The sequence below is a fragment of the Urocitellus parryii genome, chromosome 5 (assembly GCF_045843805.1).
Source record: "Urocitellus parryii isolate mUroPar1 chromosome 5, mUroPar1.hap1, whole genome shotgun sequence".
NCBI lineage: Eukaryota > Metazoa > Chordata > Mammalia > Rodentia > Sciuridae > Urocitellus > Urocitellus parryii.
The window spans coordinates 157,760,534-157,787,342 of NC_135535.1; the positions used below are offsets into that span (position 1 = coordinate 157,760,534).

At 53.5% G+C, this 26,809-nt stretch overlaps 1 protein-coding gene across 1 annotated transcript in view; it reads left to right on the top strand.

Moving 5' to 3' along the window:
* Positions 1 to 16,233, top strand: part of Col13a1 (collagen type XIII alpha 1 chain) — a 144,327-nt gene extending 128,094 nt beyond the window's left edge. Inside the window, exons 36-43 of the mRNA XM_077799106.1 lie at positions 546 to 581; positions 3,351 to 3,404; positions 4,481 to 4,534; positions 5,560 to 5,595; positions 10,424 to 10,510; positions 14,546 to 14,584; positions 15,663 to 15,698; positions 16,225 to 16,233. Of these exons, the coding sequence (XP_077655232.1) occupies positions 546 to 581; positions 3,351 to 3,404; positions 4,481 to 4,534; positions 5,560 to 5,595; positions 10,424 to 10,510; positions 14,546 to 14,584; positions 15,663 to 15,698; positions 16,225 to 16,233 (351 nt within the window). The remainder of the gene's footprint in view (positions 1 to 545; positions 582 to 3,350; positions 3,405 to 4,480; positions 4,535 to 5,559; positions 5,596 to 10,423; positions 10,511 to 14,545; positions 14,585 to 15,662; positions 15,699 to 16,224) is intronic.
* Positions 16,234 to 26,809: the final 10,576 nt, after the last annotated feature.

The window sequence follows — 26,809 nt, forward strand, 5'->3', positions numbered from 1 at the left end:
TAAATAAAATATTAAAGTTGGGGTGCTGGGGATGTGGCTCCATGGTTGAGTGCTGGAACTCAGAGCTGGGTCCCTGGGGTTGGGGAAGGAGGTCCGATCTCAATAGATTTGCAAAAAGAGACTGGGAAGACCCCTCACCTGGGCCCCCCTCTGGTAAGCCTGTCCCCCACCCCAGTGAAGCCCATCCTAGGAAGAACATGAGGCTCCAATTCTCCCCAGGATTTCCTTTCTGATGCCCCTTCCCCGGAGCACTGAAAGCCCTTGAGAGAGGGGCTGGAAGGAGCGAGGGTGCAGGGGGCACCAGAGCCGCCGTCAGCCTTGGTCCCTCCAGCCTGCTCACAGCCGGCCACAGCCTCAGTGTCTCCATGCTTTTGTTGGTTTCCATGTAAATGCCGCTCCCTGTCCCCCGTCGTGTTGAAGTGCCAGCATTTATGTCTGTCCAAGTCACTGCTCTACTCACCTCTTCCCTCCCTGTTGTCCCCTTTTTCTCCCCCCCCCCATTCCGCCCTCCCCCTTCTCTTGGTCAAACTGTGCCCTTCGTCCAGGGAGCTTCAGGTTTGGACGGCAGGCCTGGGCCACCGGTGAGTGTCACTTCTCTATTACCCCTCACCCTGCCCCCCCCATGCCCAGCCTGTGACCCCTCTGTCTGTCCCACTGTGGCCTTGTTTCCCCTGTGAGTCGTGCCTTGTCCCTTGTAGGAAGATCCCATCCACATTTAGCAGAAGCATTTTTCCAGGCCTCTGCACCGCGGAGGCTGGCTTGGTCTGAACTCCCCTGTCCCCAGTCTGCACCCAGGGACCCCAGACATGCCAGGTGTCGGGCACGGGAGGCTGCTCCTGCAGCACCCACCCGGACCTTGAAGGAATGCTGAGCTCACCCTGGGGGTTTGGACCCGTCCCCAGCAAACATGACCGTGTCTATATGTGCCCGTCACTCTGTGTCATCTTCCTGCTGTGGCTCTGTCCATCTTCTGTCTGCTCGTGAGGGCTTCCCAGTCCTGTGCAGCCACCAGCTGGTGCTGGGGAGGAGGGTGGCATGGAAGAGTGAGGAGCTGGAGGAGCACAGAGGCCAGTCCCAGCTCAGTGTCCCCAGGACATGTTAACCTCACCTCTGCCAGTGACAGCACCATCACTCGGCAGGACAAGGGAGGGGACCCTCCGATCCCCTCTCTATTTCTCAAGATTCCAAAAAATGGGCATGCCTCACTCCTGACCACAAGCACTTCTGCTTGTGCCAAACAACCAAAGTGTCCTTCCGGTCCCCTCCCCGAGCATGCTGCGAGGTCATCGGAGCTCCAGTGCTCCTGGCTGATGCATGGTACCTCTCGTGGGGTTGGTCACTGACTGTCAAGGGCCAGGAGACTGGGCTTCCTGCTCAGGAGCCATCCCAGAGCCGAGCACGTGCCCAGCTTCTTCCAGCCGCTGAGCCCTAGCTCTGCCTTGTGGGTGGGATGCTTTCAAGGCCACAGGGCCATGTCCTGCCAGGAAGGTGAGCTTCTGGTGAGCTGGTGGAGTGGCACTTAGGAGAGAGGAGAACTTGCAGACAGACAGAGGGAGGCTGACCTTCCCGGGGGGCTTGCAGGCAGTGCCAGGAGGACCTAGGACCTTTAGAGGGAGGAGGGCACAGGCGACCCTATCAGAGCCTCGACTTCATGAATGCTGCTCTGTGCCCTCCTAAAGAGGAGGTTAGCCTGGGTGGTGGGCACGCCAGGCGGGGGCAGGGGACCACTTAGGCCCATGAGTTTAAGACCAGCCAGGGCCACATCCTGACAGCCATCTCGAAAATAAAAAAATTAAAGAGAGAGCGAGAGAGAGAAGGTGACATGGACACAGCTAGCCCGTGATGACACATCTTCAGAGCCCCTGTGCATTGGCGGGCAGCGCCCCAACTCACCAACAGAGCCCTGACTCTTCTCGAAACATCCTTGTGCCTCGCTCCTCCGCCACAGCCCCCTCCCACCCACCGTCCTCACGGAGCACACCTGACACTGGTGCCTGGTCAGAGCTGGGGGCTGATCTGACGTTGGCAGAGAAGCCATGACCCCCCCTCAGCGGCTCATCCTTCTGTCTTGGGCAGGGGACGCACTGCAAACACATGTGCTCTGTCCTCTTTGACCCCCGGCTTTATTTTTTTCTCATGACTTTAAAGGAGAATGTTTGGGGGAGAAAAGACTCCAGCCCTGCCCAAACGACTCGCTGTGTCTGCGTGGGCGATGCCCAGGGTCAGGCCCGGCTTTCACACGGGCCTGGGAGCAGACACGGAGGTCACCCTCTTCAGTGCACAGAGGGGAACACTGCCACCCAGACAGGCTGCTTCCAGACAGTGTGGGAGTCTGTCGGCCTTGGCAGCAGGACTGGAGCCTGGCCCAGGGCCTGGGGAGCCCTGTTCTGGGCTGTCACTCCGATCTGGACTGTCACCTTGGCAGTTCCTCAGTGGCACATGCCCACGGCCTCCCTTCTTCCTCACAGTTGCCAGTCTGTGCACTGAGCTGACCTGGTGGCTTTTCTCACGTGGAGAAAGTCAGCATTTTCCCACTTGCTTGAGCCCCACCTTTCCCAGAGACACCCAGAGCTCCAGAAATCACCCCCAGGCCCAACCAAGCCCCCCGCCCTTGCCTGAGTGAGACAGAGAAAGGAGACTGTGAAATCGAGGCTTGGTCCAGTCCGGCTGCAGGTGGGAACCAAGGGAAGGTACCTGATGGTGCCACAGGAAGCCCTGCTCCATCTCCAAGCAACGCCAGCCCCCACTGCCCCCCGCCCTGAGTTAGAAGAGGTCACAGCCCACCTCTCTGCAGGCCCATGAGGTGCAGGCTCCCGAGGCACACTAACTAATCCCCTCCAATCCAGTCTGTTCCCAGGACGCAGGGTGGGCTCAGAAGCCAGGGCCAGGGACAGGTCTGCTGGATGGCCCTCTCACGCCTGCCTCTCTCTGTGCATCTGCCTTGGTCTCTGTGGCATGAAGACCCTCCTGCTGCATGTGAAGCTGCGACAGCAAAGGGGTGCCCGCCCTAGGCCCCACCCCCGGGACAGGGTCACTTCCCTCCCAAGTGCTTCTGGGAGCCAACTCGGCAACCACTCTGCCATTTTCAGCCTTGGCAAGCTTGGCTGTGACATAAAAGGGTTTCGTCCCCCAAATCTGGCTCTGAGGCAGGGGCCAGCGCTCTTTCCTCCAAGGCCCCCAAGCTCCAAAAGGATCATAAACGGCCCCATCAAATGGCCACCCTGAACAAGCCTGGCCTCGCCAACCCTGAAAACTGGGCCCTGGACCTTGCTCATCTCCAGCGGTCGGGCGGGACTCCCAGGGCTCCCCAGCAGCCAGCCCCTCAACTCTCCTTTCTTTCACCCCCTCAGGGTACCCCAGGACCAATTGGAGTTCCAGGCCCAGCTGGACCAAAGGGCGAGAGGGTGAGAGCGTGGTGGGCGGGAGGGCGTGTTGCAGGCCACCCTTCTCAGCCTCAGCACCCAGGACCCCACGGGGTCCCCACGACAGCCGCAGGGGGCTCAGCCCTCATCGCTGCCTTCCGCTGTCACTGCTGGTCACTGTCCAGCAGCCTGGGGGAGCCAGGAGGGCCTGGGGGAGGGGGAGCCTTTCAAGTGCCACAAGTGGACAGAGAAACCCTCCACTTGGGTTTCTAGTCACCTGTCACCTGTCATGGTTCAGTCTGACAAGGCCCCAGGGGGTGTTATGACTCCATGTGCCTAAATTTCATAATGAGGTAGGGAAACGGCAGAGACACAGCGCCAGGTGTTTAGAAAGACCCTTAGAGGACATCAAGCAGTCAGGAGGCCAGGGTGTCAGGCATGGTCCCCACAGTCACTGAGATGAGTGGCCTTGGCAATGTAAGGTGACACTTGAGATCCAGCCCCGTCCCACGCCAAGTGGGTGAGAGGTGAGGGTCGAGGAGGCCAGTGTACAGGACAGCCACCTGTCTTCCTGCACCCGGAAGCCCCTGTTTCCACACTCTCGGGACGGGGGCTCTCTGGAGGGCAGGCTGGTCCCCAGGGACACCTGTGGACTTCTCCACCTGCACCAGCAGCTCCCTTCTCTCCATCCACCCACCTGGCTGACCGTCTCTGGGACGCAGAGGGTGGGCATCTCCCGCAGGGGGGCCTGGGCTGCTCTGAGATCACTTCAGGGAAGAAACCACAGCTCCCTGCCCTTCCCCTCCTCTCGGCCACCTTCCTGCCCCTCTTTCTCCTCCCCTGCTTCTCTCTCGGGCCAACCAGTACCCTCAGGACACTGCTCAGTCCTTCCAGAGGGCCTGGGGGGCCAGGCGCTGCTGGAGGGAGAGTGAGGGGATTCCAAGTCCCTCCAGAGCAGAGTCTGCACCCGTGTCCCCCACCTCTCACCCAGACCTTGCTTCCAGAGGGTTCTTTGAGGAGGCCGGAGAGGCTCCCGGTCTCTGTACCAGAATAGGAGCTGGTTACGGAAGACGGGTACCTCATCAGGGAGGGTCCATGGTTTCTTTCTCTCGTTTCAGGGCAGCAAAGGAGACCCAGGGATGACAGGACCAACGGGAGCAGCTGGGCTTCCTGTGAGTCTGGGGGAATCAGAGGTTTCTCTCTGCCCACCCCTGTCCCCCGCCACCCAACAACGAGGTCAAAACCGTGTCCAGAACCTGAAGCACAGATCTCGGGCTGAGGGAGAAGTCTCGTTCCCATGATAGAGGGAGCTGCCAAGAGGCCACTAGGAGGTGCTAGAACTTCCTGGGGTCCCTGGCAGGGGACCAGGTGCTCAGCCCTCTGGCCCATCTCAAGGGATGTAGTCATGTCCCAAGCCCTTCTACTTGAGCCTCTGTCATGGACACAGAGGGGCCTCCCAAGTGAATGTGCCATGCATGGTTCCTGCCCTCGAGGAGGGGCAAAATCAACTCCAGATCTCTAGGTCACAGAAAGGAGATGTGCTGTGAGTCACTGAGCTTTCTCAGGGCAGCTGGACCTCAGGGAATGGACCTAGCATCCATCCGTAGCACATTCACCTGTTGGCTTGTTGTCAAGGTCCAGTGTCTGCCCCAAAGAGCCTGGACCTCTGCTTTTTCCCATCCACTTGAAGACTGAGCACATGTGGCCTGGGTGGGCTTGTCTGGGCCAGTCCCCCTCCCGCTCGTTCCCCTGGAGCAACTGCACCTTGAAAGAGGGTCTGAGAAATTGCAAGGTCATGGGCTAGCAAGGGCCTGGCAGGAGAGCCAAGGAACTCTCCACCAAGAGCACCGCGTGCCTGACTGCTCGGCCTCGGACCCACCACGCCTCCGTGTGCGCCATCTTGGAAGAACGTGACTACCAGCCAGGATACAGGCTGGAGAGCAGGATGGCGATGTGGCTCGGTGGCTAGGTGCCCCGGGTTCAATTCCCAGTACAAAAAAATAAAATAAAATAAGAAGAAGAAAAGAAAACTCATTTGCCTCTAGGTCAAGTCCCCCTCCTGTAAAATGGGGACAATCAAGCCTGTCCCTGCTGAATTAGGGGTCCATACAGCTCTTTCTGAGCCTGGAGGGAGTGACTGCCTGACCGTTCTCTGTCTTTCCCATTAACGTGTCTTTCTGTCTCTGATTTATTGCAGGGTTTACATGGACCACCCGGGGACAAAGGGAACCGGGTAAGTCTGAGCCCTACACTTGAGCGCTGCTTACTAACGTCTTCCTGAAGGGCTGGAATGATCAACAAGGGATTCTTAGCCCAACATGGAAAATACCGTTTCTCCTGATAAATCACTCTAAATCGAAAGACGTAAGAAGGAGGCCTTTATCCACACACAGCATACAGAGAGGCGGGGGCCTGATCTTGAAATTGAAGCGTGTGTGTTTCCACATTCCCCCGGGGACACTGAATGCCGGTGGCTGTCAGCTTAGCATGGCCATACAGAGCCCAGTGTCCAGCGCTCTCCATGTTGCCCTGATAACGGCCCCTAAATGATGCTTTCAGACCCTTTCCTACCTGGTCCTCACCTTCTGCCAGGAATTCCAGGGTACTGGCAAGCAAGAAAAACCCAGAGGAAAGCAGACAGCTGAGTCAGCAGCCCAGCCCTTAAGAAAATACCACGATTTCTCCTGGAGTCTGAAATGAATTGTGCCTTCCAGACCCCCTTCCCTCCTGCCGTCTTTACCACGGCATGCTGACTGTTCACGGCACCCTCGGCCTCTTGATGGCTTATGACATGTGCCACAGCCTTGGCTACTTGGGTCCAGCTGTGATCATTTAACTATATCTGACCCAGAGAGGACCTGTAGGTGCTTTCTAGAAGGTCTCTGTTTCTACCTCTCAGGGGTTCTCTCTTGGCTGCACATGCCCCCTAGAGGCCCAGGAGCATCTTCTAGTGCGTCATAAAAATCCAAGGATCTTAGACGGGAAGGAATGGGAGGAACAGATTGATGGAGAAATGCAACCTGGAAAGATAATAGAATGTACTGAGGTCCCCCAGAGAGCTAGGGCACACACCTGTATTCCAGAATGCAGCTCTCTGAACACTGATACCATGTCCATGGACAGAAAGTCCCAGGTGCTCTGTGTTTACGTATGGCAGCAGTTAATTCCATTTCCTTCCATTTAAGAAGCGCTTCCTGAGCACTCCTCTGTTCCCAAACACTCTTCACTGGCAGTTGGTCAACACCATTCCAATTTCCCCCACAAATTCTATAAACCAGAGAGAGCAGACAGAGCTACCCCTACCAGACTGTCCATGGCCAGACTCAGTCTAGAAGTCCTGGGCCAGCAAGGGCCTGGCAGGAGGGCCAAGGAATCCTCCTCCACCAAGAGCACTGTGGGACAGGCAGACCCACTGATGGCCGGTCTTTCGGGCCTCTCTGTGATCATTCCAGCCCTTCTTTGGCATACTGACCTCCTTTCTAACTTATTTCTAACGTGTTCTGGTTTTCTTTATTATAGTCCACTTGTGAAACCGATTTCTTAAAAGACTTTTTCAGTTGGCTGAAGGCACTGAGCCATGTGAAGATTGCAGGTGACGAAAAGGGTGTTGCTCGAGAGGTGGAAGTGAAGTGCCCTGTCACAGGTGGAGGGAGTGGGAGGAGACAGCCCAGGCTGGAGACTCGGATGCCCAAGCAACTGGTGTTATGACGATCCTCTGAGGCCCCAGTAGGAAGATATTCATGTCCCTTTCCTGGTGTTTAACACTGCCCCTGTCCCATGTCTAAATTAGGAATGTGTCAGGTCTAAGTCAAGTTCAGAAAACAGTAAAGTAGCTCAATGCTTCCTTGGAGTTCACCAGAAAGAGCCGGGTGACTTATCACAAAGAGCACATTTAGAACCCAAAGCACAGCCTGCACCCTTCATCCAAGAGACCTGACTTGCAGGTGCTCCAAGGGTCTCTTCTAAATCCCGGCCTCCTGGCTCACACCTGGTTCCACCTCTCTAGGCACTGCTCTGAGATGTGAGGCCTTGGTAATGAAGCCTCCTAAACAAAGAAAGGCCCAGCAGGCTGGTACAGGCTGGCACAGGGCTTTGGACTTTGTTTGGTTTTGTTTTTCTTCCTGAAAGCTCAGGATCTTGATGTTTCAGTCCAGGTGAAATGCCAGAGGGTGAGGGCAGCATTCGGGTTAGAAACCTCTGTGTTACCTGGAGGTGAAGCTAGAGATGCTCAAATCCCCCACACACCTGAGTTTGGGAGGAGGCTTCCTGTAAGACAGCCCTAAGCTTTGCCCTCATCAAGCCTGGGGGATCCAGCAGAGATTTGTTCTAGCCTTCAGTGGGCTAAGACAACCTTAAAATGAGGCTGCCCTGTGTCCCAGCCACGGGTGGCCTTATAACCTCTTTCCTGTGTAGGAAGGAAGAAAGAAAGAAGGTCCTCATAGAGGTGGGCCAAGGCCCAGGTCCAAAGCAGGGAGCCTAAGGCTGCCCCAGACAGCAAGAACAACACTCTACCCTTGTCACTAAGGGCACCCTCTCTCTAAGTAGCTCTGTGAATTTGGCCCAAGAGCCATGTTTAGGATCAAAACATCAGTCAGAGGACAAAGGGGAGCATGAGGCCAGCCATGTGATCATCGGAGAGTTGGGGTGTTACCCTGGAGCTACCTGAGAGCTGGCCAACTGGAAAGGTCTGAGCATGCTGTGAGGAGCCTTGCCACTTCCAGATGCCTGACTGGGTGTGTGCACGCATGCGCGTGTGTGTGTGCATGCATGTGTGCGTGCATGTGTATGCGTGTGTGTGTGTGTGTGTGTGTGTGCACGTGTGTCCCTTCCTGAGCCCTCCGCGTCCCAGCTCCTTCTCCTCCACGCTCTTCTGGCCTGGGCCTGCCTCTTCCTTCCTTTATTCCTTTGGTCTTTCTCCCCCAATATGCTCACCCCTGGGAACCCCATGACCCTCATCCTCTCCCTTCCCCTTCTCCCCTTGCAATTTATTTCCTCGGAAATCAATTTCATACATTTATATCTATCATTTTAAAAATCTCTGCCTTGACTTTATTTGCCCCTTACCAGCTAGAATCCCTCCCTGCTGGGCCTCTTCTGCCCCACTGCAGGTGGGGACACGGGGGTGGAGGAAAGCTCCTGGGCCAATACCTGTGAAGGCTCTGAACACAGTGCTCCTGCACATGTTCCACCCTGTGACCCTCGGGCCAGTCATCCAGGGCTGGACTACCCCACCTCCGGACAGCTTTGCCCACTGATCTTCTGACCCAAAGAGAACAAGGGGCTGCACTCCAAGATGCACCATGGTTTCCCCACCCAAAGAGCTGATCCACCATTTGGGAATTGCTTATGTTATGATGTTCTCGTCGGTGGACGTGTCCTCAAGCCAAGGGGACTGTACCTAGTATGCACACACGTTTTTTAAACACATGTCATTTTCTAATTCATTTAGAATAATGCATTGGCAATTGCAGACAACCTCTGGAATCAAAGAAATTGGGCAATTTTCAAAAATCCAGGGAAACATCAGAAGTATTTTTAAAGACTACCTCTAACAACTGAAGATTGTGCTGCTTGCCACTACAGGAACATAGCAGACACGAAGCTCCAACCCTAAGATTTGCCTCTGGAAGCAGCTTTAGTTCCTATACTAACAGGAAATAATTGTCAGTTATTATTATTAGGAATTATGACTTACTGAGCACATACTATATGTTATTATTAAGAAGCATTTAATATGTACAAAGACTTCACAACAAATCATTAAAGTGGGTGTTTGTACCCATTTTACAGATAAAGAAACTGAGACTCAAGAGAGGTTATGCAGCTTCCCCAAATCAGACCACTGACCTATGGCAGAATCAGCTCTCACTCCGAACCTTTGTTCTCCTCAACACACAGGAGAAACCCTGTGCAAGTCCCTTAGTCTTCCTAAGAGAGTTCCTGGGGAAACTCTTCAGGGACACACTTGGCCACTTTTAAGGAAACACAACATATAAAAATCCAACTCTAAGTTCATTACAAGGTTGATTTTTTTTTTTTTTTGGCATCAGGGATTGAATCCAAGGATTTCTACCCCTGAGCCTCACCCCCAGCCAGTACCCCCTCTTTTTACTGTATTTTGAATCAGAGTCTCACTAGGTTGCCGAGGCTGGTCTTGAACTTGTGATCCTCCTGACTCAGTCCCCTCAGTCACTGGAATTAGTCACTAGGCAGGCACAATTAGCCTAGCTTGATACTTGATTTTTAAGAATTTCCCACAGCCTTCCTTTAAATGAACCCTGACATTTAAAAAAAAAATTAGGGCTCAGTTTAGAAAGATGACATTTACTGAAGCTTCTCAGAAATACATGCATTCCTTGAACCATCGTGTCCATCCACAAATAGCTGTCTACAGCAAAACAGAGTACACAGAAACACCACCTGACTTCACACCAGTGTGAACCATATGGGAGGACCCAGCTGAGAGCACGCACACACAGGTGCACAGACACACACCTGCAGGCACGGGCACATACCCACACTGTTACACGGGCCTGCACCCTGCACTTGCACGCACGAGCAGAAGCACACCCAGGGCTCCACCTGAAATCACTTTGCCTCCTAAGAGAATGTCAGAGGGCTGAACAGTGGGGCAAAAGGTAATCAGCCCAACGCCCGTCAAAAATAGACCCTCCAGCAGAGGGAAGGTGATGTCCCTTTAGCATCCAAGGGACATACTTGGCCACTTTTAAGGAAAATGATTCTTGATTCCAGAGGTTGTCTGCAATTTCATCTCAGACCCTCTCTGGGCTCTTGTACCTTCAGTCCCCATTTCCCACCACCTCTGGCTTGAAGGTAGCCCTGCCTCCTTGTCCCTCACCCACCTTCCTGGGCCAAACTCTCAGGTGCTTCAAGCAGAGATGTGGGTGTGGACCTCACATCCTACTGGGGAGACTATCCTAATGAAGAGAATCTCCTTTTCCTTCTTTCATTTTCTTTTTCTGTCTCTAACCTTAACATATGAATGACCCTAAAGTTTTGATGTTCTTTTTTTTTTCCTTGAACTAAACCATCACTTACAGGGGGAAAGGGGAAAGAAAGGATCTAGGGGGCCTAAAGGGGATAAGGGAGACCAAGGAGCACCTGGATTAGATGCCCCCTGTCCACTGGTATGTTTTCATTTCTCAATTGCATTGTTCTGGTTTTTTCCTTGAGGTTTACAAGCTGGAAACAAAGAAGGCAAATAGAGTATCTGTTCCCTTGAAATCCTGCCGGCTGTTGGTATTGCCTTAAAACCACAGCTGCAAATAATTAAGGCTAAATCCTTTTCCTTTGAATGCTCTTCCTTTGAAGATGCAGAACAATGGATGCTTGGAAGTGAAGAAACCATGTGGAGAGGGAACTGGGGCGGAGGCCTGGGCTCTTGGGTTCCAGCATGGCTCTGGGAGCCAGGATAGCCCTTGGGAGCCATGAATTTGCCTTCTTTGTTTTGGGCCACTTCGGTGGCCAGCGGTTTGGTTGTCTCAATGCTCACTCGGTCAGGATGCAGGACACCAGAGTTAGCATCTCCTGAGGGTCACTGATACTTCTGGGCAGAAGGAGGCCAGACCAGGGGCTTCTCCACACAAAGCCTCCGAACACCTGCCAGCCCCCTAAAACCCAGAAAGCGGGAGACAGACACCCAGCAGGAAGGCACCCCAATGAGCCAGGATCTAAAGATCTGTGGCCCCTCCGCCAGGCTTCCCAGGTGCTTTTCAATCCATGGGAAGGTTCTAAAAATTATGACGGGCTGAAGTTGAAGTTACCTGAGATTATTTGGTGTGGGTCTGTAGAGGGAGGTGTGGGTCCACAGAGGGGGCTGGCTGTGCGTGATGAGCTCTCCCCAGTGCAATGAGAGCTCAAGGCCGAACTGGGAGATGGGGGATCAGCTGGCGTCTTGCCTTTATTCGTTGGTGACTTAAGGGTCCTGCATCCTGGCCAGGGTAGGACTGCGCCTCTCCACTCCGCAGCTGGAGCTGGCCAGCCTTGACCTAAATAATCATCGTGGTTGGTTTCATGAACAGGGACACCGAGGTTTTAAAGGAGAGAAAGGGGAGCCGGGGTTACCAGGGCTGGACGGACTGGATGCCCCCTGCCCATTGGTATGGCACCACCCTCCCTTGCCCGCATGGCCAATTTGGGCTTCCCTACGTGTGTGGTTTGTACCTGCGTGCCCCCACACTCCTGTTCCTTCCGCCCAGCTCCCACTTCCTGTGGTGTCTGTAGACACCTAGGGTCACCCTGCCTCTGCTGGGGCACCCGGCCATGCTGCCCTCTTGCATGCAAAGTTTGCTGGGGTGTTTTCTTGGCCTCCCGCAGCCACTTCTGCAGCACATCTCCTTGTCTGGGCCATCCTCCCACCCTTGATGTAGGACAGGCGAGGCTGGACACCTGAGGAATGATCAGGAAGCAGGTTTATGGCTGCAGCGGTCCAGAGGAGGCTTGTGCCTAAAAAAAAAAAAAAAGAAAAAGAAATCTCTGGACCATGAGTCTGGGGAAATTCTTTGAACTTTATACCCAGTGGGAGGAGAGGTTTGAAGGTTTACATGAAAAGTGCTTTTTGTTCCATTTTTTTTAGACTAGACAGACGTTTCACAAGTCTTTACCACAGAAAGCAGAAGTAACAATTCTTGGTTCACCATCAAGTTAGCGGCCAAATTTAGCTTTTGCAAGACACAGCACTTGGCCCTTACAGAAAATAGGAAGCTCCAAACCACTCTGAGTTCTTTGCAGAAATTTTTGCTGCTATTCTGTTAATAAGAACAATTATGATGAGTCTCTGGAGAAGCTTAATTACAGAGAGAGTCTTTTGGATACAAATTACCTGGTCCGCTTCACCCTAGGGCAGTTGGGGCTGCATCTGAGCCTCATTGCCCAACTGCTCCTAGGCAGATCTGCCACCTGCGTCCAAACTAGAAAAGCGGGCGTCCTCTGGATAGCTTCTTAGAACTGTGACTCCTTTTTCTTCCTGTGTGTAGCTGAACACCTGGCAAAATGTCGGCCTGCACCCCTGCCCTTTCCACCCCTAGCAGTTTGGCAGTTTGGCAAGGGACAGGTGGACGTGCTTCTAGACATAGGGCAGGCTGAGAAGTGCCAGAACTGTGGTGGAGAAGAGGGCTACCTGCCTATTCTTCCAGGCTGGGTCACTGTCTAGGTGACACCATCAGAACTAGGGGATAGTCCCAGATCAGGTGTTCAGATCCCAAAGGGTTCGTCCTCATGTAAATCCCTGAAGACATTACAAGACCCTGGCTTGAGGTCCTGGTCACTCATCTTCCAGTGGCTCATGCTGAAGACTCTGGGGGAGATGGAACAGGCAGGAGGCAGGGAGATGGCCAAGGATCTCCACGTAGTCCTCTTAACTAACTACAACAGAAGAAGGTGGCCCTCGATTCCAAGGGGACTGGCCCAGGAGGCTCCTGCTGGCCCTGCGCTTCCCCGGGAAGGCGGGAGTTCAGCCTCACGTCCCTGCCCTGGAGTCACTCAGGAATCCTCCTTGAATGAAAAACAGTTTAGGAGTGACTATAAAACCCCTTGAACGACACTGGGGACATTTTAAGACCAAAAGGTGAGCGCAGGACGAGCAGGCAGAGCAGCTCGCTTCGGGACCCCGCCCGTCCTGCGCGTTGACCCCCGCCCCGCCTGCGGCATGCGCATGCGCATGTTTCTTAACCGTGGAGTCATCCTTGGGCTGCGACCCACACACACCACCCCCTGAGAACCCTGAGAGGGCCGGGCTGCCCTCCTACTCCTGCACTTGCTGCTTCTTCTCTGCCAGTCGGCACCCATGCGCTGCTGCCCCTGTCACCATCCACGTCCCAGTGGGAATGCCAAGCAGCCCACGGAGGCTGGGCTCCCTCCCAGAGTCCTGTGTGCAGAGTGGCACAGCGCAGCCTGGTGGGCCGAGAAGGGGACAAGGGTCACCGTAGAACTGTGGGATGCACTCCTGCCATCCCCTCCCGACCCAGAGGGGAAATGGAGGGCGTCCTTACTTAGCCATTTCCACAGTTATGTTTTCTCCAATAACATCCCATAACCCTGTGCCTTTGCCTTTTAAATTTTTGTGGGAATGCCCATAACTTCCCTTTCTCTTTTCCCATCCCACCTCCTGCATTGTGTTCTTGTGGCCCTGGGGGCAGGGGAACGATAGATCAGGACATGAGATAACTAGACATTGACCTTGGCTCAGCGCTGCTGAATGCCAGGTGATGAGAGGTTGGGAGTCTGGCGTGGGTAGGGGAAGTGGGTCCGGGGCACGGAGGAGTCCTGAAGACTGAGCACTTGCTCCAGCCCCCTGAAACCCCGGGCCTGCCTCTGTCTCTGCCCTGGAACCTGAAGTTCTGGAGTCTGGACTGCCTCCCTAGGCCTGCCCTGGGTTCAGCTCCACCCTCCCCACCTTGCCTCTAGAAGATTCTAAGTTCCCCTGGGGTATTCAAGAAAGAACAGGATGTTAGGCCAGAAGACTGGAAGAGTCCGTCACTGTGGGCAGAACATCCTGAGGTTACAAGGTGCTCCGTGGTTACCACCATGAGCAGTTGCTGTGTACTCTGCTATAGCATTTTGCCCCAAATACCCAGCAATGTCCAAGGCAGGGCCAGAACACTCTGTCCTCTAGCTGAAGACATCTCTGGGTCACATTGCAATGCCCCTGAGGCTGCTTGTCCCTTGAACTCCAACCTACCCACTGACCTTCATGGAACTGTCTAGATGTCCTCCTGTGCTTAGGAAGAGAGACAAGTAAGAGATCAGGGAGTGGGTGGGCTGGGACCCTCATTGCATATCTCCCCTTGCCCAGGTTTTGCAGAGGAAGAAATTAAGGCCCAAGTGCGAGGTGACTTGAGCATCCAGCACTTTATAGAGCTGGAGCAGAGACTGCCTCTCAGGGCACTCAGGGACATCTGTGCTTGCTGACTGCACAGGCTTGGACAGCCCCTCTTGTCCTTGCACTGCAGGTACATGTGACCTTAGCCAATGTCAATGTCAAAACAAAAACAACTGCATCGGTTTCCCATGCCCTTGCAAGGTTCTGACCTCAAGCAGAGAGAAGAAATAGGCAATAGTGGGTGGGCCGTGTCTGATCATTGGCTGGAAGGTTTGAGGCTCTTTGTACCCCTGCCCTGCTTGCTTGGCCTGAGTCTGAGGCTCTGCTTCCCTTCTCCTTGCAGGGTGAAGACGGCTTACCAGTCCAGGGCTGCTGGAACAAGGTAAGCTTCTCAGGCTTGCGCTGCCTGGGGACAGGGGTCTACTGCCCTCCCCCATGGTGCCTTAAAGTTTGCAGTGCTTCCATTCTGTCTTTCCACAGATGAGGCAGGAAGACCAGGGTGGGGAAAAGCCCTACTTCAAAGGCAGTGTGCCTGCTAAACATCCCAGGTGCTGCTGGCCCTCAGAGGACATTTTAAAATGCTTTTTAAGGTGTCCGCAAACCCCAATGCCTGGAATTTCCATGTACCACCCAGACGTAGGAGCTCCGGACCGTGTTTTGAAATAGATTACCAATGCCTGCTCTTGTGGCATTCAGATGAGGTCATTTGAGCCATATAATGGTATTTATCCAGATGTAAAACATCTACGCTGCCCAAACTCTCAACTCACATGGCTTCTATGCCTCTGGATTGCCTGGCTCACCACCTTGCGCTTCCCCCTGAACTTGAGCTGTCAGGGCCTTGTGTCTGCTCAAGTGCCCCTGCAGCCCAGCCTCTTCTGGGTTCCCAGAGTCCCCACCAACAATGACATTTCACTTACTCACACTTGCCTTGGCCTTTGCCATCATGAAGCACTCTGAGGCCACAGAGCCAGCTCTTCCATGAGATCCCCCACCCAGCCAGCACTCCCCAAGGCACAGGACTCCCCGCCTAAGGGCCACTGACCTACAGATCCGGAAGCCCCCCTGCGTCCCCAGCATAGGTAGCAGCAACCGTGCTGCCCCGTGCAACATCCTCCACCAGCCCTCCTCCACCAATTTCTCAAGGTATTAGTGTGTTGCTTCTTAAAGGTCCAAGCCCAAGCTGCTCGGGAGTTGGTGCTTCTCTAGGCCAGTCCTGTTTCGGGGGATGGCAGAGCCACACTTACAAGGAGACAAATAAGCTCCTCCGTGCGATGCTCAGATGCTCATTAGCTCACAGGGTTGGGTAAAAGCAGTGAAACCATGGAGACGTTATGCACTAGGCTGAATACCCACTTGCCGGGGGTGCCCCCCTAACAAACACAGGAAAAGCCCAATATTCAAGGGAAATGCCTCCCCAAGAATCTGCCCCTCACACCAAAACTCACCCTCTTGTCCAGTTCCAGAAAGACCTAGTTAAAGCTTCACGGAAGCAGGTAAGGAGTGTGTCCTGTAAGACCCCCAGGCCCTTTTCCTCCTAAAAAAAAAAGAAGAAAAGATTTTCTTGTTTAAGTTGGCTGCCAGTTGTCAGGAAATTGAAATACTTGAGCTTAACAGAGGAACCACAGCCACTACCCACACCTACAACAGAGCCAGGCACAGTGGCACAGGCCTGGGATCCCATCTACATTCAAGGTTGAGGCAGGAGGAGGATGGCAAGGTCAAGGCCAGCTCGATAATTTAGGAGACCCTGTCTCAAAATAAAAATTGGAAAGGTCTGAGGATGTAGCTCAGTGGTAAAGAATCCCTGGGTTCAATCCCCAGTGCTGCCAATAATAATAATTATTATAATTTTTTAAAAAGGACCATGACACCTTAGGAAGCAACTAGAGGCCCTCTTGGCTATTCACTCCCTGGGACCTTGCTGAGATCAACCTGGCCTCTAAGACAGCACAGAGAGTGCCCTCTGGTGGGAACAAGGGGAAATGACTGAAAGGTGAAGATTGTGTTTCCCACCCCCAGGGGGCTTGAAGTCCACCGAGTTTCTTCCCACTAGGAGCCTTATGATTCCTCAGTTTCCCTATAAAGAGCCCTCATGCAATTTAGGATGAGATACACCCCCTTTCTTTCAAGGAAGGAAGTATCCAAAGACCCCTTGAAACTAACCGAACGTTGTTTTGATTTTGTTTTGCAGTGATGCCTCTAACCTTGGATTGGCCTGTGTGTGTTTTGTACATAGAATATTTATTTTTATACAGTTTTCACTTTTTGAAAATGCCAGAAGTATGATGCATCTTACAGATTATTAAAAAAAAGAAAGAGAGAGCGAGAAACCTGCATATTTTGTACAGAAAATAACCCCTTCCCTTTTGTTTACAAAATGTTTTGTATAAGTCTGCGTCTCTAATACACTTTCTGTTTGTGAGTACGGTCCTAATGTTTGCATGATATTTGTGCACACTTATTAAGTTTCGAAGCTTAATAAATGATCGTGTTTCAGTGCCAAAGAGGGACAGCCAGCACTGAGGTGCTGCTAGCTCATGTGTGAATTCACATATACGTGGAGGTCCGTGATGTTTGCCAGACTAGGTGTATCTGAGAATATTGTAAACTCTGTGGATTTTCATTATTAAAAAGAAGAAAAAAGGAAACATGGCAATTCAGGATCCTGATTAACTACTCAACAGACTCTTTCTTGTGCAAGCAGGAAATCCCAGAAGCAGGGGTCCTCAGAAGTATGGAGCAATGTTTTGAAACGTTAATTCCAACAGAGAGAGAGGGAGGGGTCTCTATGAGGCAACGTCTATTGTAACATTTCCCAAGTTCATCCCAGAGCCATTTAAGCATGGAGGGGTCCGTTGTGCCTGAGACCTCCAGGAACACAAAGGGGCCATGTGTGACTGCTTTTGGGTTTTGGTGGAATGTTGTGTTTTGTTTTCGAGCTACACTCACTACCACCAACTCCTGCAGATCACATTGTTGGCTTGATAGGAATTTGAGGGCCACCCATGGCTGCAGCGAAGGGGCTTCCCTTCATGCTCCGTTCTACTCCGACAACTAGTTAGAAAATTCACCAGATCCAGGTCAGGTGGGGCCAGCCTGAAGTTGTTTTTATTTTTTAAAAGAGTTGTACCGCTTTCCATTCATAGCTTGCTGCTTTATGCGGGTCTCAGAACACCTGCTTTAATGGTGAGGTGTTATTTTATTATTCCAACCGTGAGGTAGAGCATGCAGGTTTATCGTTAGCTATGTTACAACATAAATTGTTGCTTCCCCAGGGCTCGAAAACAACAAACGACCCTGGGAGTTTCAACACACACCTCCATCTTGTTCACAGTGGACATTTTATATGGACATCTTTTCTTCACAGTCAGCACAAGGGGAACTGGAAACTCTACACACAGACTTGGCATCAGTGGGCTTTGCATTCCTGAGAGTCCTGTGGGGTGGGGGTGAGCTCAGGCTCTCCGGCTCTGGCTGCCCGGACCCCAGGGGTGATCCCAGCATTCTCTGTCTCAGGGTCCACTCTGTTATTTTTGAAACCAGATCACTGCTTCCTCTAAGTCTCAGCTTCATTGTTTCCAAAGCAACACTGTTGAGCTAGAGTTGATCCCTGTGGACACCAATGGAGCTCCTGTGTCCCCTTCCCAGGAGGCAGGAGCTTGCAGCCACCCAGACCCCACACCTCTAGCTGGCCCCAGTGCTTTGCCCATGGAGCCCTGTGGTGTGTTCCAGCCCATCCCAAGCCAGGGACACCTCTCAGCCTGAGCCAGACACCCACGACCCTACCCAGGGCGGCTTCCCATGGGATGCAGTGGCCACTCAGCTGGACCTACGGTTCTTTTAAGGGTCCCCAAAATATTTTAATTTTTAATGCTTTTAGATTTAGAAGGGGAAAAAATGAATATATAACAATGAATCCAGCCTAGATTGCAAACAGTCAGAAATACAACTTTTTATGGGGCAAGTAATTCACAAAGAGGAAAAAGTGCCCAGGATCTCTAAAAGTCATCAAGTGGCCTGCCGTGTGCTCTGCTCCTTGAAATCCGCCCTCACCTTGACCCTCTGGGTTATCCCATCTCCAGGGCTGACACCCCCCCACCCCTGGTGGGGACCTAGAAGTCAAAGTTGCCTGTTTTCTGAACCCACTGTCTGATGGCTTTGGGGCTCCGGTTGGAGCAGTCAGCCCACTGTTGATCTCAGCTGAGACTCCAAATCAGCTGATGGCCCCGGGTGAGTCTGGGCACCCAGAAACCACCTTCTGCTTCAGATCTTTGTTCCCATTTACCCACCGTCCCAGCTAACACCACGGAGGACTGGGTCACTGGTGAGGATGAACGCAAGAAGAGAGAAAAATATGTAGAAAGAAGTTACAAAGTCAGAGTCAAGGAAAAGTAAGTGACAGGGACGCCCTACCTGGACAGGAGCTGTCCTCTCCCTTCCTGAGATCACTTCATGCTGTCTTCGGCCTGGTTGTGGCCCCCATACTGCCCTGCCCAGTGAGCTACAGTTCACAGAGGTTTGGCCCCAGACCATAAGCGCATTACCCTGCCATGTGGTTGGGGTCCCTGGACCCCTCCGCCAGGAGCCCCCTCCATCACAGGGCAGTGGGCTCCTGACTCCAGCCGGGTCTTTTCCACTTGGATCTTAACTCTGTACCAGGCAAGTGCAGGGAGGTTGGATGTAGGAAGAGGAGTCGTCAAAAGTCTGCAGGGTCGCTGGACTTCAGTGCTAATGCTCAGGGGACCGGGACAATTGAAAAGGGGAACTGTAGAGTGGGAGGATGGCACAGAGAAGCTGGGGCCCCAGAGAGCTCATGGAGGTCAAAGTCTCTGGCTCCATACTGGGGGCCTGGCTGCAGCCAGGGAGTCAGAGATTCACCGGCTCTTACCTGGGGCAGACTTCCAGCACGTCGTTGGTAGAAGATTTTGCAAACTGCGAAGAGCTGGGTCTTGAAGGCTTGGCCTCCGGTGGTTACTCTGTGGTCCCAGTACCTCTTGCTGTGGTCTCTGTCACAGAGGGGGGACACAGGTGGCCCAGCATTTTCCACTTCCCAACATGCAAACATCTAGCTTGACACGCTGTGAGTGACAGCGTGACAGGTTTATCCAGGCCCAAATAAGGACCCTCCCAAGATGGGCAGCTTATGCAGCTGTGGTCACGTGGGTCCCAGGAAGCCTTGCCAAGGAAGGGACAGCCTTCCCCCGACGCCCAGGCTGCCCGTCTCGGCCCCCACCCAGTGCTTCCTCCCTGCTGGGCCAGCAAGTCCAGAGTCTGGGTTTCTGGTTCTCTCTACTCTGACCACTGTCTGGCCTTGGGCAACTCACATCAGGTTCAGTGTCCCAAGCATCAAACAAGGAAGGCACACCTGGGTAGCCTCCACGGTCCCCCAAGCCCAGACACCCTGAAACCTTCTGATTCCATGGAGAGGTGAGCGCCTGGAAGACCAGATGCTGGAGCGCTCCTGCCCACTCCCTGGGGTTATTTGGGGTAACATCATGCATGGCCGTGGGATTGCAGAACTGCATGTGGCCTGCGTGTGGCCTGCATGTGGTCTGCGTGTGGTCTACGTGTGGCATGCGTGTGCTTCATAACCCTCAATAACAAAACTTGAGTAGGCTGCATCACGTGGCGGAAGAGCTTCCTTGAGAGCCACAGTGGTGGCAGAGGGCGTGTCTCACGGTGGCTCCACACTGGGAGATTGAGAATCAGCCATACAGCCTCAGCCATGTGGCACGCAGGGGCTCCCCAGGGATCCCCAGCTCTCAGGGCCACGGCGGGCACGGTCAAGTTTGCCACCTTCCCTATCAGGCCCCCTGTGTCCCTCCCACTCAGGCAACTTGAGGCATCAATCACCTGAGACTCTCAAATACTTAAAAAGAGGAGAAAGTGGGCGTCTGATGAGTGGTCAGTAGAGACCCCACCAAGATGGAGAGCAGAGGAGGGGAGCAAGGGGGCCAGAATCTTCAAGGGCTGCCGCTGCTCCTCGAGATGGTGGAGGGGGTGGTGCTGCAGGGCAGGAAGCGCCACCTCAGACCCTCAGGCCGAACCCCATAGGCAGAGTGACCCTCTGGCTCTAGGAAACACCGTGTCTCTGAGCAGCAGCCATGCACCTGTGGAGGGGACAGCTGGAGCAGGGCTGGGCTGGGGACCAAGCCCTTCCCCAGGGGGCCTTCCCCAGTGGGCCCCGCCTCAAGGTCTGCTCAGGGTCCTCTGTGGACATCTCTGCTGTCCCCCTCCATCGCCCACATGGGCTCCTCTGCCAGAGCCCTTCTTCCCCATCTGTCATGGTGACACAGGTGCCATGGCCCTGGGAAGGTGCTTCTGGGCTCCTCGGGTGGCCATATCTATCTCCCTTGTCTGTTATCTGGAATGTTCTTTTTTTCCTCTACTTTACATTGGGGGTGGGGGAGGGGCATCCCTGCAGAGGGTGAACAGAGAGGACAAGGACTTCCCTATTCACTGGTCTCCTCAGGGTCCTCCAGGTCAGGGCTCATCCACATCTGGGGAGTTATCAGTCTGCTTTATGAAGCACCTACTATGTGCAGGCTCTGTGCTTCCTGCCAGTCACTGGGAGGGGAGGGAAGAGACCACCCTGGATGGTGAGGCCCGGGCCTTCCCTCCAGGGCCAGCAGTAGCCAGCAGTGCCAGGACGTGCATGCTCAGTGCTCAACGGGGCACAACAGCCAGGGCTTGGGCTCCTGAGAACAGAGGACACTCCGGTGGCCAGTGTGGCCGGGGTCAGCCTGGAGTGGGAGAAGCTGGCCACTGCCCACAGAGGGGCCCTCCCCTGGCTCGTGCTCCTTTCCCTGTTAGAATCTTCCGGTGAATGTGAGCCTGGGCCGTGCTTGCTTCTCAGCTCAGGGGAGGACGAGTGAGACCGTCCAGGGGAAAGCCCGTAGAGAGGACAGGTGCCAACCGTGAGGGGCTGGGAGTCTGGCCAGGTGGCAGCTGGGTTGGGGAGACTCTGGCCTCAGGACGCCCCCATGAAATGGGCCACTGTCCAGCAAGCCTCCTCTCAAACACCTCCTTCTCTGCACCCCCTCAAGGGCCAGAGTCCCTGGTTAGTCGCCAAGAAGTGAGGCCAGCCCAGGCCCGCGGGAAAGCGCCTGCCCAAGAAGGAAGATGGAGGAGCCGCCCCTGCACAGAGGGTCGCGGCTGAACCCTCCCGAGGGCCTGGCTCAGGGGCTGATGGGAGTGTGACCAGGGGAGAGGAGGCCTGTGCCCTGGGGCGGGAGCTCTCTGCTCCTCCAGCTGCAGCCACCTTCAAAGCTCTCCTCTGAACTGTGGTTCTCTGAGCAGCGCCTGGGCAGGAGGGCTGTCAAAAGCCTTCCCAGGAGGCTGTAGCCGGGACCTGTCATCCTTCCCAGCTCCTCCTCAAAAGAGTTCCTCCTGGTGGAGCTGAGCCTTTCACCCCTTCACTTCTGGGTTTTTCAAACGCTGTGAGCTGACTCCACCGAGCTGGGGAGAGGAAGGAACGAGGCCGTCGCAGACAAGAGAAGCTCGCAAAGCCAGGCTGGGCCATAGCGGTGGCCGCCCGACGGGCCCTTAGAACCAGGAGACCCAGGATGCCCCTGGCACCGCGGAACCAGGGTGGAGAGCGAGGCAGCCATCTGCACAGTTCCCAGGGGGTCGCCAGAAGCCCCCACTTCCTGGAGCAAAGTGGGAGAAGGAAATGAACCCCTACTTCTCCCTTTGTCAAGGGACTCCAGCTATTTCTTCAGGGACGAGGGTGACCATATTCTCTTGTCCAATCCAGGACACTTTCAAGTGAAGGAGGACACTCTTAATCATTACACTGTGACAACCGACGTCCATCTGGCAAACCAGGAAGGGAGGTCACACCGACAGTGACCCAATACCCAAGTCACCCTCCAGCCATCAACACCTCTCCTCACTCAGACCATTTGCTGATGGCACCAGGTGGCCCCAGAACCAGGTGGACACTGTGTGGAGAGCAGAGGGGACTATACCCCTGTCCTCACCTCTGACGGAAAGATAAAATCAGCACACCAAAGTCACCCTGCCTCCGAAGGGAGGGGAGACCAGAGGGACACAAAGGGCAGTGGGTGTTCAAAGGAGAGAGAGAGAGAGAGAGAGAGAGAGAGAGAGAGAGAGAGAGCGAGCTTGAGAAATCTGTCCCCAAGACTATATAAGATGGAGGGCATCCTGGTGGCTTGTCCTTACGTTTTGGGATGTTGACTTTAAATCCTCAACAGCATCTTTTCTCAGCCCTGGAGGTTTGAGGAAAATGCTTGAGAATGAATTTAGGGCTTTCTCCCTCCCTCTCCCCCATTTATAGCATCTAACCCACAAAGCTTGGCAAGATGCCAGCCTCATCTTCACTTGGTGACTTCACCCCTTTGCAGCCTCTTCACATGAGTGGGAGGAGTACATCCAGGGCTGCAGAAATCCCAGGGGTCTGCCTTGGACCCTGTGGGGTCAAGGACACTTGTGCATCACTGGACATGGCAAGAGCCACAGCTGATGGATCCAGACACGACCCGGGACTCAGAGGGCCTGTGGGGCTTTTCACGACCTCACTGACCAGCCGCCCGCCCCGCTGGCCATCCCCAGGGCGTGGGAGAAATCAAAAGCTTCCCCTAAAATGACACACAGTGAAGGGGTAGAGGACTCTGGGTGGCTCCCAGGATCCTGGACGTTTGTGCAGACTCAAAGGGTCTTCATCGTTTGCCAGCAAACCACCGCCTGAGCCAGCCACAGTGAAGAAGACGGAGCCATCCCGGCCACCTTTTCAGAGAGGAGGTGGCCTGGCCCTGGGGGTTCACTGTGAGAAAGGCTAAGAGACATTTTTCTTGCACTCCATTCATTCCAAAGACCAAGTGTTTTATTGAGAAGTCTTTCCCAAAATGCGCCCCCAGCCAGGGGGCGAGTGCCGGGACGGGGAGTAAAGGAAGCCGCCCGCTGGCCCTAACTGGGACTTGCTCCTGGGTGACTTGGCCAAGCCCCTCCCGCTCCGGCCCCCACTTCCTCCTCTGGGCAGGGGTCAGGGCCACCTGCCCGCAAGGTGCTGCAAGGGCCGTCTCTGGAAAGCACTTGGAACAGTGAAGAACAGGACAAAGGCTAGCCCGTAGGATCGTTAGTGTTCGCTGTTCAGGACAAGATCTTCCTTTTGACACACAAACCTCAATGAACTGGAATCGCTCGAAGAAGGGTTCATTAAAATTTCTGGCAAAATTCCTTCCAAAGAGGCCCTCCTCTACCCAAGCAGGAGAGCTGACTGCTGAGCCATCAGCAAAGACGTAGGAATGTCGGCCAACTTGGGGCGGGACAGAAGGACGAACTGAACCCTAAGAAGTTGCTTCTTAAAACTAAATTCCAAAAACATTCATAGGGTCTTTATTTTATTTTTCCTAAAAGAAAAAAAAAAGTCAGCGACTTTAAAAAAAAAAAAAAAAAAACTTCTTGCTTTAAAATTCCATTTACCCATAGTCCCGGTTAAATGAGGTGAGCGCTGCTTCCATCTCCCCAGCAGCTCCCTGCCTCCCATCACTCATCTGTGTCCCCCACCTGTGCCCTCTTAGATGCATGGACAGATTCCCCATGTGGCCAACCTGATGTCTTAAGTTCAAAAATCATTACCTCGGTATTTCAGTAGAAAAAGTTCTATTTTTGTGTGCGTCTTGCGGTGAACTTCCGTCTGGTTAATTGAGGTTTTAATGCATTTTCTTAAAATCAGACAGAACCTAATTTTCAGAATGGTGTCACATGGAAGGTCAACAGCCTACCTGGCTACTCTTGAGGCTGGTCGTGGGACAGTGACCTTTCCAGGAGTAATCCCTCGAGGTGGAAAGCACTGATCTGTCCTTGGGATGGTGATTTTTGGTAAGAACCTGTCCATACTGCAGGCAGTAGGTCTTTTAGATGGAAGAAGAAAACGTGAACTTACCTCTAGTTGGCTAATGGCTTCAGTTTTCCTGTCATTTCTGTTTTGATGTTGAAGGAAGATGTCTTTTTACTGTTGAATTTTTTTGTAGACCTTTTAAAAAGTTGTTCCCCCTAAACCCTCCTTTGGGTCAGAAGTGCCTCCTGTGAGGCCACCTTGGTGCTGAGGCCCCTGGAGGGAAGCAGCCCCCACCTTCTCTCCTACAGCTTCCCCCTCACACGCATGGCTGTCCCCTGCCGGGACCCCTCATGGTGCCTTTTATCAGAAAGAGCTCGATTGTCAACACTCCCCTGGGCTGACCTCTGTCCCTGGTCTCCAGGGTGCACCATTTGGGCAGCCACAGGGAGCTGGGAGGCTTCGTACTAAGCCGCTGATGAGAGAGCTGGCAAGGTTTCTATCTTCTTGCTGCCTTTTGACACTTTATCAAGTGGTTTCCAAAGCCCCCCAGCCATCCCTGACCCCTCAAGGAAGATGACCCCTCCCGCCCAGTAGGTGGTCTCTCCGCCATTGCTGTTCCTGGCTCTGCCGGCTTTTATTTGGGCATCCCATGATGGTTTCTCTACCTCTTCTCTTGCATCTGCCCTTATTTTGATTCCTTTCCTTTTTTTCCCTCCCCTGTCACTGACCCCGTCTCTTTTTGTCTCCTTCCCATCTACCCCCAAGAGCAGTCCCCTGGGCCCCCCTGCAGTCTACCTCTCCGGCTTCCCCCAGGAGGGAGAGTCTGCAGTCTGTCAGCTTCTCTGACAGCTTCTGCCGGCCTGACCCTCCCACTGCCTCCCATTTAAATGGATTCTTTGACAGATATATCTTACTATGTTCTCCATGAGAGGGGAGAGTACACACTTCCATTGGATTTGATTTTTAGTTTCTATTATAAGTCTGATAAAAACATCCTTATCGTTACCACCGGGGAAGAGATAGTTCGATCTTTCTTCGCTGTTTTGGTTTTCGCCTTCACGGTTGTGAGCAAAGTCCCTAGGGTTTCCTATTGGCTTGAAGTTCCATGTGTCGCAGCCAACTTCTTAGGACGGGCCTGCGACCTGCTACACCTCAGCTGAGGAAGGCAGCAGATTTAGTGCATGGGGTATCTATCAACTGAGAGGGGGAGACAGAGGTGGTATTTTGTGATTCCAACATGAGTCACTTTTCTGTTCATGTCAGTAAGTCACACACTTTCCCTTATGCTTTTCAGGGGTTGATCATTTTTAACCACATAGATGTCTATTTTTTCCTGATTTAAAGGGTCGTTCTGGCTCAGGCCTGATTTGGTGCCCACCCCCCTTCCACCAAACCCGGATGGAAGGCTGCGCTGAGCAGAGAAGGGCTCAAATTCCCTGCACAGGAAAAGACCAGCAAAATGCTTCAGGCTGCGTTCTTTCCTTCTCCCTTGGGAACCCTCGTGGGCTTCCTCTGATGCCTGGGCTGTTGGACTCTGGGATCAGGCTCATAAGCCATGAGACACAGAAACACAGGCCTGGTATTCATGGCAGACTACAGAAGAACTCATCTTTTTCTTAAAAACCAATTCTTGGGTTCATGGCTTAACCTGAAGTGAACAAGCCAGTTCGTTGGTCATCCAGGCCCCCATGGAAGATCCCCAGTATCTCCCATATGATGATCAGGGGCCTGCAGGGTCCCTGTCACCACAGCCATTAGAGGTCAGTGGGTGTGCTGTGGAACGTCAGAGTCAGCATGTAAATCTCCAAGTGTTTCTATAGCCAAAGGGTTCACAAAACTGGGTTTAAGAGGAAATCAGAACCCACATTTTCCCTGGTAATAAAGATATTGGGGCAGGTTCTTTGGGAGGCAGCGATGTCTCTGGGAATACGATTGGGCACAGACCCTGTTCAAGTTCATGTCACACGAGCCCTCACCCAGCAGAGGCAGAGGCCAAGGAGCAACAGGCAGCAACACGGATTGGCCGAGACGACTATCTTGCCTGGCACCAGCCTTGGGGGGCTGCTGGGTCTAGGCTGAGGCACAGCTTCTGGTCCCCTGTCCAAACCTTAACTTCATCATAAAGCAAGGATGCCCCACTGGGAAGGGGACGCTGGAGGAGGTCTGGTTTCTCCATCCGTCTTCTATTCTGAAAGTGCCTAAGGCATTGCTTAGCAAGGCTCTTCCACGTGTGTGCAGGCTGGAGGTCAGTGCTCAGGGTCCTCAGGCTGCCCACAGCAGGCTGCTGGCGAGGGAGGAAGAAGCCTTCCAGGGAGCCCAGACATCAGGAGCCATCCCACAGTGAGGTGGTGACACAGAGTGTCATGGCCTGTGGGGGCCTCCCATGGGCCTGGGCAGGACTGCTGAGCCTCCGAACAGGGCTTTCCTCCAACAACAGAGCCCTCTCAGTCCCCATCACTAGGCTTCACCAAGCACAAAGCCATCCCTGGGCCTCTTTGGTTAAGGACCTAAAAAGAGTTTTAATCACCTTATATATTGAATTGCTTTTTTTACAAGATGATAGAGCCTCGTCTCATATCCCAGTGATTTGATAAAAATGCCATTTCTGCCAGGAAAACATTACTAAGAACAAGGTGTGGATTCCCTTATTCCTGATGCTTCCCTTCTGCCCAGCCCCACATGGGGAATGTCCACAGCATCCCAGGCCGACCTTACCAGCCAGTTTATTGAAGCCATTGGATTTTAAGCTTTTGATCCCTTAACTCTTTCACTGAAACTTTTTTGTATCATGTGGTACACTTG